Here is a 20,617-nt window from a genome sequence, read left to right as displayed (position 1 = left end):
TGCGTGTGAAAAATGAAACAGTGAATCATGAAAATGCAGAACATACACGTTTGCATAACAACAGAGCAGTGTTTATTTACATCTAAACACGACATAAGTGCAATATGACTTGTCCATTGAGGAGCTTTAAGGCGACATGGTGTCACTTTTTAAACATATTGTTGGACTGAAAGACAGGACACTCATAATAATCGAAAGAACTTGTGAAAAAAATTAGCCGGGGGGGGGGGGGGGGGGGGGGGGGGGGGATGGGGAATTTTTCATGTACATATACAGTAAATGCAGAAAAAACTAAACAAAATGTACTACCACCATAAGAAGTACATGAGCTCTACATATATACTGTAGTATATGTATGTAGGCGGGCAGGCAACTGGACTACGACACCACCGCATCTGAATAAAATAAAAGTGCTTCTCTGAAAACAAAAGTTATGCCATTAAAATTTGACCAGAATTCAATCACAGTGTTGAAAGTTCATAATAAATATATTTTCCTTTTAATAAAAGAATTGAAACCGTGATGAGAGTTCACATCCTTCCTCCTATAAAAAGGGCTCTGGTGGGCCGTGCATTTGGTGCCTGGGCCTTCAATGGAGACTTAACGGACTTAATCCACCTCTTAATACCACCGCTATCACATCGCAATTATACAAATACGCAAAGACGCAACATAACGAGGCATGGCATTACAGGAAGAAAGACAAATAGCATTATGACTAAAGCACCAGTTAACCCTTTCTCTTTGAATACATCTTCGTCGATACACCCGAGTTCCATTTCTGCTAGTAAATTCGGGAAAATGTAACAAGCGGGATACAACGCCAAACCTCTACACTACAACATCATCTGGAGCAGTTCGGAATCATTTACCTAACATAACATAAACATGACAAAATTAAATAGTCTACATCATCCTCACCAGAGATGCTGTACAGAAAAAAATCCATCCTCCTTCCCATATCGCTACTGACTTCGTCAAACAGTTTTGCTCTGATCAACCAATCAGGGGACAGAAAAATGCTTACGTTATTGTGGGCCAGCTTGCTGCCTCCCTGCGGTGAATCTGAAATCAGACCGGGGAAAGAAACAGACCCATTCCTAATAGTGTTAAGTAGCATGGGCCAGCACTCCTAATTCTGAAGGCCCTGGGCGGATTACATTGATTTGGCGACAAGCTGAAATCTGATTGGACAAAAAGTCTAAACACACACACACACTGGAAGCATTGCAGCCAAGAGGCACGCTGCAAAATGACAATAACTAACTGTGGGAACACAATTTCATGGAACAAATATGAGAAGTTAAGTTATCAGTGCTTCTGATGGGCCAGCAGAGAAGGCCTTGACGGCACACCACTAATGCAGGGTACAAAAGAAGATGAGTGAGGTGGCCCAAAAACATGAACGTTTGGGCTGTTGCTTTAAGTGTCGATAGCCAACATTGCAACAAGCTTCAACACGTGTTCCTTTCATCGTCAGAAGTTTCTTGTGCTATGCGACATTAGTCCTTCTCTGGAGAGCCGACATTTTCAAAGAAAAACATCAACCGTTAAAATACATACACAGTAGCTGCGACACTTTCAGCTGGCATTGGAGGAAACACGCGGTGATGAGACAGGGTCGTTTCTCCGCTAATGTAAAGCAGTGGGACGGAAGATGTGTAGAAAATGTCCATCTTTGCAAACACTTGAATAAACTGCGCTGAAAGTTTGCAGTTCAATGTGAAGATTCACTGGTCTTCAAGTCAGGAGGTGACCTGGATAAAAAATGAGAGCAGTTACTCCTTTGGTGGCTCAACTTTCAGGTACCTTCAAGAGTAAAAGGCAAAAAATGTTCAAGTTTGTGGTTTTGACACGTTGCAGTACTCTTCCACCTTTTACTAACACCTGCCACCCCCTTTAGTTACTGTTGTTAGGTCCGCATTCCCTGGAGAAACCGTATCCAAAATATATCAAATTTTAGACTGAAGCCAGCAGAAGGGTCGGCTGTATCCCTTCCAAGGTTCACTCTACAAAATCAATCTGTCACAAGGAAATAATGCAAAACAAAGCTGATGAAGATGTATAAACATACAGCTCACAGAGCAGAAACAAACTGTCGGATTGTTGGACAATGCAGGCAGCGGCGATATTAAAAAGGAGGAAGTGGGGGATACTTGTGCAGGTGGCCAAAGCATCATCATCTTAATATGCTGGTCCCAGGCATAACTATGGAAGGAGCCTGTTCTGTGTTGCTCTGCGATTGGTCATTCTGCATTTAAGGGATGTGGCCCAGCAAACAGTTTCGGTACAAGTTACGAGTTACGGATGAGTTCCGTTCCTAGTTTTGGTTTAAGTCCTGAGTTACTCACACTGTACACAGATGTTATGTACTGGATGTTATAGGGATGCCATACAACTGCACGTCAAAAAATCCAAACTATCCCTTTAATGTGGAGGTTATCTGGTGCCCAGCAAAAAATGCTGGCCAAATAGAATACATACCTCTGGTGTTAGGGTGACTGAGACGCGTCACACAGGCCTTGTTTAGCCAGGCTTTGCTGCAAGTCCCTGGTGACAAACCAACGAGAAAAGCAAACAGGTACTCAAAATTAGGAATATATTTAATGCTCATCTGGGCTTTCTGTTGATGACACTAGGACAGCGGCGTCCAAAGTGCGGCCCACAGCACATTCCAAAGGCATAATTTTACGAGAAAACTAAAAACATTGTTTGTACAAGAATAAAGTCCAAGTATTAACCGAAAACAGTTGTAATCTAAGGAGAAAAAGTCCTAATTGAAGAATACGGAAAGTTAATGTCCTTTTAGTATCAGGAAGTTGAAATATTAAAGAAAAAAAAGACTTAAGTTGTTAAGTCATAATTACGAAAAAAATAATTAGCAAGACAAAAGTTGGCAAATGAAAACAGCAGAAATGGAAAAAAAAACAGGAAGGAGAAAAAATATTGTTTCAGTAACAGAGTTGAAATATTAAAGAAAAACTGTTTTAAGTTGTAATGTGAGAAACATACTAAACAAAATAAAGTTGCAATTTTTGGAAAATTATGTTGAGGAAGAAGTTATAACATTAAGGGAATAAAGTCATAATGTTACAAAGAGGAGGATAATGCACAAAGTTTCTTAAAGAAGACAGTTGAACTACTGGAAAAATAAAATGTACAATATTGAAATAACAAAATCATTTGCTTTACAAAATATCAAAGTGGCCCTTGCATCCTTTCATTTTTCACTATGTGGCTCTCGCTGGAAAAACTTTGGACACGACTCCACGATAAAATACAAAAGGTGTATTTTTATTTTAAATTTATTTTTAATTTTTAATCACTCCACTGAGGAAAATGTAAATTTCAGTTACTACCCGTACCTCCTTCTTTGTTTTTGTTTCTGTCGTAACTTGGCTAGGATGAAAGCCAAAATCACTAAGCCAACGAGGAAGCCCACCACGCCCAAACTCAGCGGCAGGCTAAGTGACCCGTTGACCGTGTCCTCGCAGGATTCGCCTTGGTAGCCCAGGTCGCACTCGCACACAAAGTCGGCGCCGCCTCCAGGGGGCGGCACGCAAGCACCGTGGCCATGGCACCGGATGTCTCGGCAAGTTGGCAGGCTGTAGTCGATGCCTCCTGGTTGGGGGGCGGGGAGAGCGGTTGCCATTGCAGATTGGGAAATGGAGGAGAACGTGAACTAAAAGAAGGAATGATGGAAAGAAAGAGAAGAGCTTCATTGACGGACAAATCAGGAAAAAATACTAAATATCAAAAGACTTAGTTCTGTGGCAATAGCGTGCTCTGTGCGGTCTAACAAACTAGGCGAGTGCCCAAACAAAGCGCCCACGCATCTATCAGTCTCTGGGACAAAGGGGTAGTACTTCTTAGAGCTGGGATGCAGATTATGGCCAAGGAATTCTTTAAATCATTTATTATACGTGTGTGTGTGTGTGTCATTTGTTCACAGAACGATGAACAACTCTGTGATGATGTGTTCAAGTGCACTGTGTATTTCTGAGTGACAAACAATTGAATTCAAGATGAAAGTCATAGCAAAGTACGATTGTACTGTAAATGTTCCTGAGTTGACACATGTTGCAGGGGGGAATGGTTTGACAGAGACACATAACGGATAGTGAGCCAGGCCAGTGTGCGCCTTTTTAAATAACAAAAGCATACAAATGTTAACATGCTGAGCACAGGCAGACCTATGGGGAGAGCCTGTTCTGTGCTGTGCTGTGATTGGTCAATCGGCATTTTGGGGATGTAGCACAGCAAAAAAAATAAATAAATAAAAAAAGATGGCAGCTAGTTTTGACAGAAAGAAGGAAGAACCCTTACCCCAACTGAATAAACAGGTGGTTCTCGGGCTATGTACGAGTTCCGCTCCTAGAATATGATGTAACTGGAGCTGTGGTGTAAGTTGGATATTAGACCTCCTTAGGTAACACAGGTTGCGGGGGGAAAGGTTTAACAGAGTAACATAGAAGAAAGTGAGCTGGGCCAGTGCGTGTAATGATCTCACCTGCAATAAAGTTCAGGTGAGCAAGTATACAGCTCCAACCATCCCCTTTTTAAATATAAGTTTGAAACAGACTGCAGTCATCCCTCTCTGCATTGTGGTTCCAACATCACTCCCTCACACAGTTTCATAAATTAATTCATTCATAAATGACCACCGTTTTGTGGTTAAAAATGGACGTAACATCAGTAAAAAAATAAATAAATAAAAAATAAAACCCACATGAATTCTTGGCCTAAATTAAGAATGTAAGCATAAAAATGGCTAAATAAAAATACAAATATTAGGCGTTCAGAAAACGTGATATGAAGTACAATACACTATCTGTATGCGCCTTTACGAAGCGGGGCCTAGGGAGTGACGTGTGTGACAGCAGCTAGCTAGAGTTGACTGTTAGCTGAGTGCTAGCAGCAGGTTAGCAGTGTAGAGTGTGGCTGACAGCAGCTCCTGTGTGAAAGTTCACTGCTTGTTAAAGGATTGAAGTGCGTTGTGAGTCTCTGCTAAACCACAAACAGTGGCAGTAGTCTAGACTGGTCACTAGGTGTCAGTAACGTTACACTGATGAGACAATAGCCACCGCAGGGAGTACGCCGTCAATGCTAATGTGCGAGTCACTTATTTATGTCTAAGATGGCTTATTTTCTACTATTATGTCTACTATATTGGGTAATACGAGATTAAAGGTGTCTCATTTCATGTCTACAGGGAACTAATAATACTATTTAGAAGGTCATAAGCAGGTTTTCTATGATCTATTATGAAAATATTCAATTTAATAATATTGAATCCTACTTCACGGAATTAAATTTATTGTGGTCAGGTGTGGAATCAAATAACCACAATAAACAAAGGACGACTGTACTGTAGTATGAAACAGCATCCGCGGGGCTCTTCCAGCCGCTGTAATATTAAAGAGACCACATCTCTATCAAAACGGCAATTAATTTGTGTCTTCAAGATGATGCCTGACACGTCTGTCACCAAATAACACAAAGCTACTGAAATGACTCTCTTTAAAAACAGACATTACGCCAGTCCATAAAACAATCCCAACCCTTTACACCCAGTTATGGAGGATTGAGATTTGAATTGGAACATGGAGGTATTTTACTTGTAAATCACATACAAATGAAACAGTATTGGGAAGCCGTTTTTACCCTGGCAAGATCTTTATAACGTAATACTGCGTGGGAATTCTAAATAAATGGGAGTAGTCGCTAAAGGAAATCTATGAACCTAAATACTGCACTTCTCATCAAAAGCAGGCTTCAGCATACTATCAGTGAAAGAGCTACATCAACACCAACAAAAAGGTAAACAGTACTCACATGTTCAAAAGAACTTCACCCAGTCCAGTCCCAAAAAAGAGAACCGACCTGGCGTCTTGGCAGAATGTCACAACAATAATGTGAGCTTCCCTTTTTCAGTGAGGGAATCTACAAGAAAAGAGGGAAGGGGCGGAAAGCGGAGACCTGTGAATACCTGTCTGGCTTTACTTCTCTTTCACACACACACACACACCTACACACACACACCCTCCGCCCTCTACCTCATCTTTAGTAGTGAGTCACAGCCGTGCTTTGTCATACCGTCTATCCCTGGGGCAACTTCACGTTTCACAAGAAACTAAAAGAAAACTTCCGCTTTATGTAATTTGCAGATCACCGCAGACTCACAAACACATTCACGATGACAAACAGTTGGATTATTGATTATTAGAATGAAAAAAAAACCCAAACATTTGTCTGGAAACTGCATGACTAAGATCAACATTTGCACATACACCTTCCACCCCTCGGCAACTATTCAGGATGGAGGTAGGCGTTTGAGTCTGACAAGTGGGGGATGGAGAGAGAAGAAGCGAGTTGGAACACGACTCCCCTGGAAAGACTTGACGTGTTTGTGGATTGTGCAGCCCTCCTTTGTTTAAACGCCAGAAACAAACACTTAACTAATCATGTTGACACTAACCATGTGACTAAATGTGTACTTTACAGTGCAAATGTTTTTGGTTCCACCAGCACATACATACAATGCATGATTTGAATAGAATTCCCTGCCTCAAAGCAAAATTAATGCAACATAAGGTGAACGGTAAAGGCTGACCTCCACCAAGGCTAAAACATTTCTTCCGTCAGCTACAATATGTTATGTTAAAATGAAGCAAAGTTACTGTAAGATGCCACAGAACATAAATTGTGGCCAGGGACACCAAACATAGCCCCCAAGGCAGAGTTAACTAACTTACCAACACTTCTTGGCGGAGGTATACAGTTTCCAAGCTTTCCTGTGATTCTGTCTGTCCATTTCAGCAGAAGGTGTGGCTCAGCTGCAGAGAGCCTTTGAGAGTCAGTCAACCAGGTGATATGGAGGATTTGTTTTTATTCCCGCCAGCAAGCAACAGTTCATCGAGACACGTCCAAGACTGGAACTCGGTGGCCTGCAAACGTGAGTGTGAAAGTTAACTCAGGGCTGCAGAATGTGACACGAGACCAGCTAAGACAGAAACGTGGGCAGTTACCATTCCGGCCTTTTGTAAACTGGAATGGAACTGAAGACATACTATACATTACATACCAACATTAAAGCTGAAATTGCACAATAATTGGCAGCTACAAAACAAAGATCAAACAGCATGAATCAGAAATTACCTCATGGACAGTGCAACACGTCTGGGCAACTGTGTCAAGCAGAATCTATTTTCAGCTCCCATTAACAAACTCTTCTTGCGTCAAGTCTTTCACACTCATTAATCCTTACACAGTCTCCTGGAAAGTTCCCAGCCTCATTAAAATAATACCTGGGCTGTTTCACAATATGCTTTATCTAACTTTGCTTTGACTTTTACTGCGGAATATCGCCTTGGGCGTGCATCACTAGGGACGCTCCGATGACGTCTATCGGTGTAACAGACAAATCATTTTTGCTTTCTTCCCAAATGTGACCTACACCAAGTTCCATCAGCTAGTCGAAACTAACTGGAGCAGACACAGAATCTAACAACTAACTAACTGGACACAGAATCTGACCCTTCTTTGTGGGACAAGATCTGTGTGGTAAATGACATCATTTGACGTTCTCATGGTGCAGTGCAAGGTTGTGGCTGTGTGATGGGACTCGCAGTCGCAGGCGAGAGGGAATTGCGGCTAAAACTCTCGGGGCCGAGTTATCCATGGAAGATAGCCATGAATGCAAACTTTGAGCCCCCTAAGGGTCTCTTTGGTCCAGCTGAGGGAGAGCATAACCCTCTAAAGCAAGTGGGCAGAGGGAACCTTTGTTCGTGAGTCCGACCACAAGAGTGGAATGACCTATTTTGCATTTCTCCAAAGTTGGTGTAGGTAATCTTAGTCTTAATTTGATGAAAGGCAATCTTACTGAACTTTGACATTCTATATCAACATTTGTCGATTGTTATAGCTGACATTTCAATGAAAAAAAAAAATCAAATTGACGAGCCTGAGCCAGTTGCATACTGTACAGCCCCTCTAACAGGTTAGTGCACATTCTCTCACCAAATTGCTTGAGCACTTTATCACCAGACAATTTAACCATAACCACCACCTACCTCCAGCTTATTAACAGCAAACAATTCCAAATATTTTCCAAATACTTTTGGCGCTACAGAAGTTAACTTAAGATGTGCTATTTTTACAAGTACATTTAAGGGGAAACTGCACTTTTTGGAATTTTGCTCATCATTCACAATTAGTAAGCTACAGTGATGTCGTTTTTGTAACAGCTAACACGAAAAACTATCTGACAGTAACACAAGGTTCAATAACTGCTGGTCTCAGCATCACAACACCTCAGCCACTGCAACGGGACAGACGGAAGAGTGGATACTACTGGCTCTCAATTTCGCTACGAAGACTCAACAAGATGCTCGTTTACTGTCAGCATTTTTTTTTTTTACCTGAAGACTGGAGCACAAGTCTTGTGCCGGAAGACACAGCCATCGGAATAAGAGCGGACATTGTAAGTGTCGTCGCTGTTTCTATGCTGCTGCCGTTAACTGAATTCACGTTAGCTCCTATGGGCTACTGTAGGTCATAGAGGGCTTTATAGTCAAAATAGGAACCTCCCATGACATGCAATGCTAGCTGGCTCATACGAACTCGTTTTCTCTCGTTAGAACGCACAGAAATGGGAAAGAAATGCGTTTGTTTCACATAAGGATTGTGGATGGGCAAAATTCCCAAAATTGTGCAGTTTTCCTGTAACCAGTAGGGTTACCAAAAGTCCAGGACATGTCCCATCCATCCTGGTTTTCAATGTTTTAAAAATGGATCATTAAATTGATCAGCATATAGATATTTTACCGTAATAGCTTTTACATTGAAAAGTTTGTGAGAGCTATTTGTGTTAAAGCTGGATTCGCTGATATAGCTCATATTTTTGTTTGCTTTTTCCTCATACAAGAGATTTCTATCATTTCATTCCAGAGATTTTAAATATTATTTTGCATATTGCACAAATGCAATCACAATATGGTCACCCTTAATTCCTTCGTAGAAGTTTTGCCATCGCAAAGTCCAAAATGGATCCATTCTTTTGAGAAGTTTATTGCATCAAAGACAATAATAATATCAACTGGTGATGTTTATTACTGGCTCGTTACTCATTATGAAAGTCAAGTGACATGGCTGATTTAACAGTGTACATCTGCCAGCAGACGTTTACATGATGTTATGAAGCTACTGGAGGGTTCTTCATGTCTACTGTGGACTCAAGCTCCTGGAAGAGAGAAAAGGGCACAAGTAAATGTTGGCAACCAAGGGCAATTAGAGCACGTTATTGGTGTATGTGATATAGTCCTACTGAGCTATGCACAAAAAGACTGCAATGTATGGAACGTGCACAAACTTGTATCAGAACGTCACTGTATCTTGTTTTGCATCTCTTCCACGAGGGAGTAACTCGCACACTAATTTTTATTCTTGTGAAACTTTTTATATATATTCCTTGCTTATTGCTCTTAACTGGTTCCAGACTTCAATATCGTGATACGTGAATTTCTGGTCATTATTCGAGGAGCATCGTGAGGAAGACATAATATAAAATAAGCTCGTTAAGACAAAAGATTCATGCTCGTGTGTGTTGCTGTTAATCTGTTCCGGTGCTAAAGGAGCTGAGTGACGGGCGGACAGGAAGTGAGGTTCAGAGTTGTGTTTTTTTGCTTGGCGTGGGTTACAGTTGCAACATTAGCCTATATTAGGGATTATTGTGCCTGTTGTGAGATAATTCACACCCGCAATAAAAGCCTGTTGTTCCGGCAATCAAGTCTGGTGCTTGTGTGTCTCAAACATTACAGTAACATAACTGACACCTGGTGACCAGTGTAGAATATTGTAGTGTAGTAGTGTAGTAATTTTTTTTTTACTAATAGGCTGTATTCAACCACAAAACGGCAAAGATTTAATAATGTATTTCTGAAAAACTACGATAAAGTAAAGCTGTAAAATTTGAAGCGGAAAGTGGCAAGGGATAACTAATTGTAGTTTTAATAATTGACGGTGGGTAAATTCAATTTATTCTGCAGAACAAAAATATACATGTTAAATTGAAAACATTTGCAGAACTTTTCAGTTCTCATGTATTACTTCACAGTCGGTCTCCAAGTGTTCAGGTAGGCTCATGTTGGCCATGAGAGTTTCCTTCTCCTGTGATCTGCCTCTGATTGATACCCAGGCTCTCCTGTTCAAGTGTAAGTTTAAGAAAGTAACATTAACATTATACTGCAGTGAATACAAGAAGTGCAAGTCCAATTCAGCCACATGCAAATTAGCTATGGTTCACATTTGAGCTGCTTACCTTTTACCAAAAATGAAAGCAATACCCATGAATACAGCAAGCAGACAGAAGACGCCCAGGACAACCGCCATGTGGCTTCGTCCACTTTCCTCCTCTTGACAGAACTCTCCCTTGTAACCCGCAATGCAGTGACAGTGACGGGCTTTGCCTTGCGTGATGCAGCGGCCATGACCGTTACAGTGTTGCTGACCACATGAAGCAGCGTCCTTCACTGACAAAGAGTCCTTTGGGCTGTTATGGTGAGGAGGTGAGAGTGGAGACTTGGGAGGATGGCCGCCACTGACTTTCTTCTCAAAATGGGAGTTTGTATATGGACCTAAAAGAGTTCAGGGCGCTTACTATTCAATTTCATTAAAATACAATACCAATGTATTTTCAAAAGAGCACTGTAATAGAGTTCCATGTTTCATGAAACAGAATTTTTGGGGGTGGTAGTCTAACGACAACTCACAATCCTGTTCATCCGACTGGTCCGGACAGTCCACACGCCCATCACAGAACCTCTCACTGCTGATACACTTGCTACCATCAAGACAAGCTTGTTCTCCATTGGGACAAGGGTGCTCGGGTGCACAGGAAGTGGGAGTGATGCTGTAAAATCCACGACTGCACTTACATGTGCGACCTCCAGGGTAAGGCAAGCACAGATGCACACAATCCCCGTTTTTGTTGGCACACATATTGGATCCTGCGGGTAGAAGGTATATTGCACACGGATAATGTAAAGTTAATATACATCTCCTCGAGGAAGGTAAAGATGCCAGACCGGCTTTGGTGTCAACATTTACAGAACCTCTTGTTTGCCTCCAGTAGACTGGAAGTATTGCTCTAATTTGTGAGCACTGATGACACCATAACATTACAGTACATGTACTGTATATGTAGTGCTTTTGTAGGAAATTAAATGTAGTAAAGAAAAAAAAAAAAAGTACCAAAACAAAGTCTTGCCTCTCACCCGCAAATATCCTCTATGATCTACATCAGGGGTGCCCATTACGTCGATCGTGAGCTACCATTGGATGGAAAGTAGTTTGGGTCAATCGTGTAAACGTTCCTTTGTTCCCTGTCATATGACAGTCAGCTGACATTAAGCTCCCCTCCTGATTTGCTACTGGCAAAGATGACGTGGTGAACAGACGTCGCAGGCTACAGAGAGATGCATCGTTCATCAGTATTATTCTGATTGCGGATAAACTCAGCCGTAAGATGGCCATTTTAAAAGTAGCTCGCAGGCTGAAAAAGTGTGAGCATCCCTGATCTACATCATCATGTGCCACTCTGAGGGTATCCATCCCTCAAGTCCGTTGCAACGTTTCACATACTATTTTATTAGGTACTGCAGGACTTCAAAGTGATAACAGTGAGCCTTGATCATTACAAATAAGGACTTATTTTGCGATTATAAATAAACTAGCGTTGTGAACGATAAACTGATGCGACTGGATATCCAGTTTGACAAGCGAGATTCGACTGCGCAGGTAGAAGCCACCTGTGTCAATAAAAATCATAAATCCTTAATCGATTGTAGAGACATACACCTGGTATCTCGAGAAGCAACCGGTTGACAGTGCGTCTCAAACAACGTGAGAGCCTGTGCTGCCGGCGGACAGACTGTCGCGCATGCTCGGTAGCTTACCAAGACTGAAGATGAGAATGGATGCAAACGGTAGCAGCATGCTAGCATTAGCTAGTCACCGCAAAAGATTTTCACCACACCAGCAAAACAAAAATCTAAAGTTTGGAACGTCTTTGGATTTTATATCAAAGGACGGAAAGCTCAACAAAAGCCACGGCATTTGTAAGCTACGCAGAGCAGCTCTGAAGTCCAAAGGCAGCACAACAAATCTTGACCAGCCAGCCAACACAAGTATGCTAGCCTTTTTTCAAGGGCTGCTGCTTACCTTTTTTGATGGCAAGTCGTTTACTTTAAATGTTTCAAATGTTGCACTATTTATTTATTTTATTGATTGGACTAAAGGAATACAGTACATTTGACATGTTATTCTGTTGACTTTATTTTTGCCAGTGCCTTACAGCATGCTTGAGGATATGATGTGCTCTTTTACACAATTGAAAATACTGTAAGAATGCCACTTTCACACAATTGGCTTCTTTACTTTATAATGCAAGGTTAATGTCTACATCAAACGCTAACCATATAATAGTAGCAAATTGTAACAAATCCTATCGTTTGTATTGAATCGCTATTTTGTTAAAAATATAGTTTTTGAATTGTATCATAACCAGTGCATCTACAGTACATCTGAATAGAATCATCTATCACCAAGAGATTTACAACCATACAGTAAAGCACATCCCACCTTCCTGGCTGTCAGTACTGTAAGCTTTGATGTCTACCAGGCTGGTTTGTGTCTCGAACCACAGCTGTTTGGGCTGGAGGCCATCACTGAACCACATTCTGGTGACATCTACATGGGTTGGAGGAAAAACACTGGAAAATTTACAAATACTGAAGCAATTTGGTAAAGAAAGCAGTGGGAAAATATTTCAGGTAAGTGCAGTCCAAGTATCAAAACGTGGATGAGAAAGGTACACATGTAGGACAGAATTAAAATCCTAATTTAGATTGGCTCACAGCTTCACTGATCCTCAACTACTGGACATGCTTGAATCGTTAAGATAGTGTACATGCATTATTCACTGACAACTTTATAGAAACATTTTAAAATGACATCTATTCTTACTCTAAAACCAGCTTAATTAGCAGAGGTAAACATGAAAGCAGCTTTACGGGACTGGTGGCAGAGTTGCACAGTGGTACATGACTAATGCTGAAAATCAAGTTGGCAGAAGAATTCAATGCTACATTAATCTATGATGCCATCTGCTGCATGAAGGGGACAAGACAGATGAGCATGAGGGTAATGTACAGTATGACCCTTGACTAAAAGGAATGAATACAAGATCACTGTAGGACCTTCCCTGTCATTGTGGGGCTGGAGTCATGAAAAAAAAATAGAAGTTACAGGCTTGAAGTTCATCAATTTTTAGGTTAATGAACAAAACAATGTTTCAGCCGACATGACATAGAAAAGGAAACCATATCAGTCAAAATGATCGCCTACCAACATAGGAAACAAATGGGCCCATCCTTACCCTTTTCCAGGGTTATCCAGAGGAGGATATTCTCAGTGTATGTGAAAGAAGTCAGCAAACCCGGCCCTGTTTTGTATTGTTTATAGCCAGACCCATTAAGTCCAATAGAGCAGATTAGGCCTTCCCCTGGGGGAATAAAAAAAAAAAAAAAAAAAATCAATTAAGGAAAATAGAGACCAAGATAATAGTCACTTCAAGGAAAGGATCAAAGAGGGTGAACACCAAACCTGTGTCAGCCCAGTAGATTGTGGTTCCATTATTGGAAAAGACCAATGATGTGGGAATTTTGGACTTTGTCCAAAGCACTGCTTTGTTGCGGCCATCCATCCAGGCACAGCTCACCTCATTCTGACTCTTGCCTCCAGTCAGAACAAGGGCTGTGTAGCAAAGCTGACTTGAGGGGGGGTGCACCGCGATGGAGGTTGTGCCCTGAAACAACATTATTCATTTACTTACACTGTAGCTTCTGTTAAACTAAAATTAAAGCTAATACTTTCAATATTTTACACTTTTCTACGCAAATTCTTATTTGAATTGCTAGCTCCACTGAATGCAGCTTGTTATACATTATGTAGGCGTACTTTCCCTGAAAGATGCCCTTTCTTAACTACTTCTGGGGCCTGAGCTATGTGCATGTGAGGAGGGTTGAGAGCTGTGTCATGAGCCCAATTTACCGTCAGTGATCCTTGCAGCAGAGAGGTGGTGAAGCTGTTATGACGGGTGGTCACATGAAGATTAGGTCTTTTGGTACTGCTCCAGTAGAGGTTGGAGGTCACCCAGTCAACAGCCAGTGCAACGACTGAATCATCCTTGTTGCGCATGTAAGAAACATTCAAGTGATGCATAAGGGCTTGCAGTGAAGTACCAGCCTACACTCCTGAGCAAAATTCTAAGACCAGTTAATATATTGCAATAATTTACAATTTGCACTGTTGGAATGCAAAATGAAGAAACGAGAGTTGAAAAATTGAGTAAACAATTTATCGCTAAAAACCATTAAACTGAAATATGCTGTTCATCAGCTGATCAAAATTACAATGACAGCCTTTAAAAGCCAAAATGTGGATTCAATGTCATTCTCTCAGGTATTCACACTGTCAAGATCTCTTAACTGCTTGACACTGAGCGCGGTCGGACTGTTCAGCTGCATAAGCAAGGCCTTTGACCTTGACCATCTTGATGGCTTCCAACGTTACTGGCATGACAATACGTATTCCACATGGCACAGTGGAGAGGGCACCACCATGATCTGGGCTGCTTTTTCCTTTAATGAACTACAGCTTGTTCAGGGGTGTCAAAGCTGGCTATGTGGCGACATTGCAGGGGGCCTTTGTCTGTGTCTTCAGTTGACAAAAATGGACATCAGTTCCAGAGAGTGGGCAATACTTTACAATAAAAAGGTACACAAAATTACAGTAGTTAATGAGGTACAAACTTACGCAACACTAACCACTACTCATTAGTTCCTCATTAATTCCTTGGCAACTACTGTATTTTTGTGTACCTTATTGTACAATGAGACCAGAGAGTAGATGCCCTCTGTGAAGCCATGTTCACCACCTGGAGCAACATCCTCACTAGCCTCATGGAAACACTGGCATCAAGCATGCCCAAACCAATCTGAGCCGATTAACAGCTACTCAGTACTGAGTCGTTTTTGGAAAATGTTATTTCTATTTTAGTTTTTCTGAGCTATGGATTTAAAAACTTTTGATCAGCTAATGAATGACCCATTTCAGTTGAATGCTTTTTTACAATAAATTGCTGACTCAAAAATGTTTTGTTCAACTCCCATTTTTTCTTTTTGCATTTTGAAGCGTTACTTAGAACCTCCTTAAGATCCAACACTGCAAAATGTAAATTCTTGCAATTTTTCCAACTGGTCTTAAAATCTTGATCAGGAGTGTAATACTGCTGACTTTGTATTTTAGTCTCCTCCACTAAAACTAAAGACAACACCAAGGTTACTGTGCTCACCTTTAGACTTAGAACTCGTCCAGCTGGTGTCAGTCCCTGCCTAGACCTGGGACCACTTAAGTTCAGCACATCTACAGTACCTTGCCCACTATCAGCCATATACAGAGACAAAGCTTGGATAGATACGTCGAGTCCAGAGGCCTCAACAACACCAGGAACTGCCATAACGCGACTGTTTGGCATACTTTTCAAACCGACCCCATCGTGACGCAAGGACTGCAAGTAAATCTGCAAGTAATAAGGTAAGGTCACAATCAGGTTTAGATAAGAGTACAACAGAATGAGAAAAATATGTTAAAAAGAAAAAGAAACTCTGCCTATCACCTGATAGACTCTTGTAGTAGACAGAAGCAGGATGAAAGTGGATTCCAAAGGCAGAGAGCAGCTGATCTTGTCTTTAGAAAGTAGCAGCCCCTTTGGGCAGCGACACACTGCTGCCGGCTCTTTCACTACTAGAGCCCCGGTTGATCTTGACAATCCTGAGCGGACCTTCTGGTTTGGAGTCAGGAGGCAGAGGTGGGAGCATTGCAGCTGGTCACAGGGGTTTGATATGATGGGCTGAGAGAGGGCATGCATCAGCTGGAGAGAAGAGGCATATAACTGTCATGCAGTTGTAGTATACTTCAAAGCTTTTGACAATGTTCAAAGCTGATCATCTGTGATGCTTTAGGAAGAGGGTCACAGACCTTTAGCCCAAAAGGCTGTCCCGGTCTCTTAAGAAGAACCTTCTGATCTTTCCCAGTGTTCTTGTCAGCTGAGCGGATGGTTCTTCGTTTCGTGTCAGACCAGAAAAGCCGATCATTGAAGACTGCCACAGAGAACGGGCTTGGAGTTTCGGCTAACTGAAGGATCTATTAAGTGGGGGAAATTAGATTCTACATGAATACACATTGAGTTGATGCACAGGCATGTGCTCATCTGTGTCAAAGGCAAGCCCCTGCGGTAGGTGACATTCACCTTCACATAATCTCCATCCAGAGAGGTGGAGCCAATGCAGCATAGCTTCTCGTCAGCCCAGTACACACGGTCGTCCAGGAAATCATAGGCCAAACTGACAGGCCAGCTCAAACCACTGCTCACCACTGCCTTCCTCTTTGAGCCATCCATCCCAGACCGCTGGATCTGAGGGGTGCTGCCAATCTCCGACCACAACATCAACCTGAAATATGTTTAACAAAAATTACTCTGATTCTGGGTGAGGATCCCAACATTCCTGAACGAGCACATTACCCTTTGTGTGGTAGCAGCACCAGCGAGCGAGGCTGCTCTAGATCTTCAGCCAGTACCACAACATAATCCCGAGATTTCACTACCGTGTCGCTAAGTCGCACCGCCAGAATCTGGCCAACGAGTCCATCCACCCAGTACAGGTTCTTACCAACCCAATCCACCGCAATGAAATCAGACTTCACTCCTGTAAAGATTTCACAAACTCTGAAAAATGTATTATTTGCTATAGACAAGTGCAGAAATCTTGTTGCGTACCTTTGATAAGCGTCCCTTTGTTGTTGGAGCCTTTTGTCACGTCGGCCCAGCGGATGCTCTGGTAGTCAGGACTCAGCCAGTAAACTCTCTGCTGAGCCCAGTGGTAATCCAGTGAGAAAACCGGTCGATTGGCAGAAGAGAGAAGACGTAAGGTTCCACTATGGACTCCAAGAAGTAATAGTTCTGACTGAACTGATGCCAGAAGCAGTGGCTCATCTAAAAAGGGAACAAGCATAGTTTAAATCTTTGCGGGTCTTATATCTTCTACATAAATGTTTAAACCCCATCTTTGGTACCTGACTGAACATTTCAATGTATTTGAATCTGTAATTTCTGTTGCATAAGTGGCTACTTTTTTCCCCCCTCACTTTCAAAATCACCAGCAGGTTTCAAAAGGCTAGACTACTGCATGATAGACAGGACAAACCCAAGGGCTCATTTGCCTTCAGATGAAAGGGACATCTGAGAGCGACAATGAAGCAAAATCTATACAGTGAGTACAGTCTATACAGTTCAAGCCTTCCTGGATTTTAATAGAACTTGCAACACTAACATTTACAATAAAACAAACTACGTATTTTGCACAACGCATGTGTGTATCAGTCTGTTCTTAGAGAAAGCAATTGCCTAAAAGTGCCCCAAGTGTCATGACAGAACATAGAAAAAGTTAAACCACAGTCACATACCCTTCGTCTTACAGCTTTTGTTGTCTGGCTCCAAGTAGAACCCAGGGTGGCAATGACACACATAAGACCCACGGGTGTTGAGGCAGCCGTGTTTGCATGCCTCATGCTGCATTAAACTGCACTCGTCAATGTCCACACAGGACACACCACTGGAATGTAGTGTGAAACCTGCAGTACAGTAACACCTCTGCAAAGATGGACAAAAGTATACATTTCAAACTAAGCAGTCCACTATCTGTTATGAAGAATAATCTTATGGGATACAGATGTGTACATTATTCATCAATGAATAAAACATCTTAAACAAGAAATCCATGCTTAGCTTTCCACAAAAAACAGCCCTGCTCCCGTTTTACTGACCGGTCCATTTGGTGTATTAACACAACTATGTTCACAACGAAGAGCTGAGGGATTGGAGCAGTTGCTGTGTGTGCATCCCACACCCTCGTCGGAACTGTCAGGACAGTTGGTAAAGCCGTTGCACACCAGCCGCAGGTCCACACACTCCCCGTTGCCACACTGGTAAAGGTGAGAAGGGCACCTTCTCTGGTTGCCTTTTGAAAGAGATGTAGGATAGACTAGATTTCTGCATGGATGAAACAAGACAAGGCACATACTGGCTTCTATGTCTAATTATCAATCTACTTACATTTGTCCTCATCCATGCTATTGTGACAGTCTTTCTTCCCGTCACACCTCCAGGATAGAGGAATACATTGATTGCTGCCCACACACTGCCACTGGTATTCTCTACAAGGCGGTGGTTTAGTCAAGCAGTTCTGGGTACAAGTGACACCAAATTGAAACACAAGAGCAGATATACACTATTTTAAGAAGGGACACACTCAATTGTGGCCTTGCCTTTTCATCTGAGCCGTCCTCGCAGTCATCCTCGCCATCACAAAGCCATTCTCTCTGCAGGCACTCGTGACTGTGAGGGCATCGTAGTTGTGTCGGGCAGCGTGGGGGTCTTGCGCAGTCCACCTCATCTGAGCGGTCACTGCAGTCAGCGTAGCCGTCACATCGAAGAGCCTCAGAGACACACTGACCGCTCATGCATCGATACTGTTCAACTTCACAGGCCGCCAAACCTGGCAAGATCAAAAAAAAAAAAAAAAAAAAAAAAAAATGGTGCATGATGTTTTACAGTTGTCGCGACCATTTTAGTAAATAACTAAGCCGCATACCACACTTCTCTTCATCTGACCCATCGACACAGTCTCTCTCGCCATCACACAGGAAGGTCGCTGGTATACAGCGCGTCTTATCGCAGCGGTGCTGGCAGCCCAAACTCTGACTTTCACAGTTCATTTCATCAGATCGGTCCCGACAGTCATACTGGCCGTCGCACACCTTCTCTGGTGCGATGCATCTATTACCGTGCTGACATTCAAACTCATCTGCCAAATAAATGAATTGTAAAACCCATCAGACAGGACATATTTAGACCGCACCAACTTCGATGACCAATCACACCTGATTTGCACTGAGCGGCACATGACACTTCATCCGATCCATCCTGACAGTCTTCCTCTCCGTCACACACATGGCTGTACATCACACACTCCAGACCATTTTTACAAGCCTTGAAGCCTTTGCGGCATTTCAGAGGTGAGGTGGCGCCAATCTTATCCATGGAGGCTTAGCAGAGAAAGAGAGACAGCCATTGTAATGTATTAAGAAAACAGTATTACTTAGATTTTGATAGGTTAAATTGAAAATCTGCATAAACTTATATTTGAGAGTCGACAATTACAGTTTTACAGAGATCCACCCCCTTTCTGAATAGGATTTTTTCCCCCCCCCAATAGTTGCTTACAACGAGGGCTGGGATCTGCTGATTTGCACTGCCTCTCATCTGAGCCGTCTGGACAGTGGGCACGGCCGTCACACACGTAGATTCTGGGGATGCACTTTCGCCGGTCACTGCACAAGAAATCAGCTGATGCATAGAGACAAAAAGTCAATATGATGAACTTGGGGAGGCGCTCATGAATTGCATAAGAGCGAGTAAATACATTCGGGAACTGGCCTGCTGTGACATCTGCGTCACCCTACAAACTATACTGGAACTTACTTCGGCTTTTACACTGGAAAATACAGTCGCTCTCATCAAACGCATCAGGACAGTCTCTTTTTCCGTCGCACAGCTGATTTTGAGAAATACACAATGATGAACCTGGGCAGCGAACTGAAGGAGAAATGCAAATTGATTCGGAAGTCCAAACCAGAGGTCTGATTGCTGTTGTGGCCACAGGATCTGGAAAGGAACAACCTCTGTTAAACTAATGACAAGAAAAAGGAAACAAAATCAGGCCTGTCTGCTAGAAAACCTGGACCCAAGGACTTACCGCAGCCTGCCTCATCTGTGCCATCCAAACAATCTAGCTCTCCATCGCACAAAAATTTATTCGGGATGCAGCGATGGCCGTCTGCACACCGATACTCGCAGCTTTTAGTTCTTTCCCAGCAGTCCAGTTCATCGGAACGGTCACGACACTGAGCGCTACCGTCACAAACCTGGGCCTCAGGGATGCACATTGCACCATGAGCACACTGAAATTCACCTGTGTTGGAGTACAGATGACAAGCAGGACTATTTGAGAGGAAGGAATTTTATTGCAAATGAAAGAAGTCATTCACACCACAACCTGTGCTCTGTTCATTCAGATCTTCATAAATAAAAACATGCTAACCTTGTTTGCAGGTTTCCTGGCATCCTTCTTCATCAGATCCATCCAAACAATCCTTCTCTCCATCACAAACATGGCTGTATAAAACACATTCCGTGCGGTCTTTGCACAGCTTCGAACCAGTACGGCATTTCAGGACATTTGTCATAGTTGAGTGAGGAGCCACACTCGGACAGTCAAGCTCATCTGAGCCATCCTGGCAATGAGCACGGCCATCACACACCAGAGTCTTAGAGACGCAGCTCCTACGATCCTTGCACAAGAACTCACCTATGGAAGCAGGGATATATTACGTAATACAAAATAAACAATTTGATGTGGTGAATATGGGTTTTTTAAAA

General features: G+C 42.4%; 1 protein-coding gene across 7 annotated transcripts in view; it reads right to left on the bottom strand.

The window, feature by feature from the left end:
- Positions 1 to 241: 241 nt before the first annotated feature.
- The window catches only part of LOC129170382 (low-density lipoprotein receptor-related protein 2-like), a 31,449-nt gene continuing 11,073 nt past the window's right edge, over positions 242 to 20,617 (bottom strand). For 2 of the 7 annotated variants that reach the window (XR_008566587.1, XR_008566588.1), the window contains exons 26-53: positions 20,280 to 20,546; positions 19,935 to 20,150; positions 19,661 to 19,843; positions 19,403 to 19,525; positions 19,060 to 19,224; positions 18,771 to 18,983; positions 18,445 to 18,674; positions 18,233 to 18,362; positions 17,944 to 18,137; positions 17,584 to 17,770; positions 16,898 to 17,113; positions 16,643 to 16,826; positions 16,370 to 16,571; positions 16,099 to 16,263; positions 15,737 to 15,991; positions 15,413 to 15,640; positions 14,110 to 14,244; positions 13,663 to 13,864; positions 13,436 to 13,561; positions 12,640 to 12,747; positions 10,770 to 11,006; positions 10,319 to 10,634; positions 10,108 to 10,201; positions 6,756 to 6,947; positions 5,836 to 5,943; positions 3,366 to 3,682; positions 2,485 to 2,550; positions 242 to 1,757 (exon numbers count right to left, since the gene is read on the bottom strand). Coding sequence is in view for 4 of the 7 variants with exons in the window: in XM_054757859.1 (XP_054613834.1) it covers positions 9,194 to 9,241; positions 10,108 to 10,201; positions 10,319 to 10,634; positions 10,770 to 11,006; positions 12,640 to 12,747; positions 13,436 to 13,561; positions 13,663 to 13,864; positions 14,110 to 14,244; positions 15,413 to 15,640; positions 15,737 to 15,991; positions 16,099 to 16,263; positions 16,370 to 16,571; positions 16,643 to 16,826; positions 16,898 to 17,113; positions 17,584 to 17,770; positions 17,944 to 18,137; positions 18,233 to 18,362; positions 18,445 to 18,674; positions 18,771 to 18,983; positions 19,060 to 19,224; positions 19,403 to 19,525; positions 19,661 to 19,843; positions 19,935 to 20,150; positions 20,280 to 20,546 (4,424 nt within the window). In the remaining 3 variants the exon portion in view is untranslated. Of the gene's footprint in view, positions 1,758 to 2,484; positions 2,551 to 3,365; positions 3,683 to 5,835; positions 5,944 to 6,755; positions 9,242 to 10,107; positions 10,202 to 10,318; positions 10,635 to 10,769; positions 11,007 to 11,273; positions 11,328 to 12,639; positions 12,748 to 12,771; positions 13,276 to 13,404; positions 13,562 to 13,662; positions 13,865 to 14,109; positions 14,245 to 15,412; positions 15,641 to 15,736; positions 15,992 to 16,098; positions 16,264 to 16,369; positions 16,572 to 16,642; positions 16,827 to 16,897; positions 17,114 to 17,583; positions 17,771 to 17,943; positions 18,138 to 18,232; positions 18,363 to 18,444; positions 18,675 to 18,770; positions 18,984 to 19,059; positions 19,225 to 19,402; positions 19,526 to 19,660; positions 19,844 to 19,934; positions 20,151 to 20,279; positions 20,547 to 20,617 lie in introns of those variants that run through there. The other 5 variants (XR_008566589.1, XM_054757860.1, XM_054757859.1 and 2 more) reach the window with 5 other exon arrangements.

The sequence above is a fragment of the Dunckerocampus dactyliophorus genome, chromosome 17, assembly GCF_027744805.1.
Source record: "Dunckerocampus dactyliophorus isolate RoL2022-P2 chromosome 17, RoL_Ddac_1.1, whole genome shotgun sequence".
Lineage (NCBI taxonomy): Eukaryota > Metazoa > Chordata > Actinopteri > Syngnathiformes > Syngnathidae > Dunckerocampus > Dunckerocampus dactyliophorus.
Note: the sequence above shows the minus strand (reverse complement) of the source record. Positions and strands in the feature narration are given on the sequence as shown.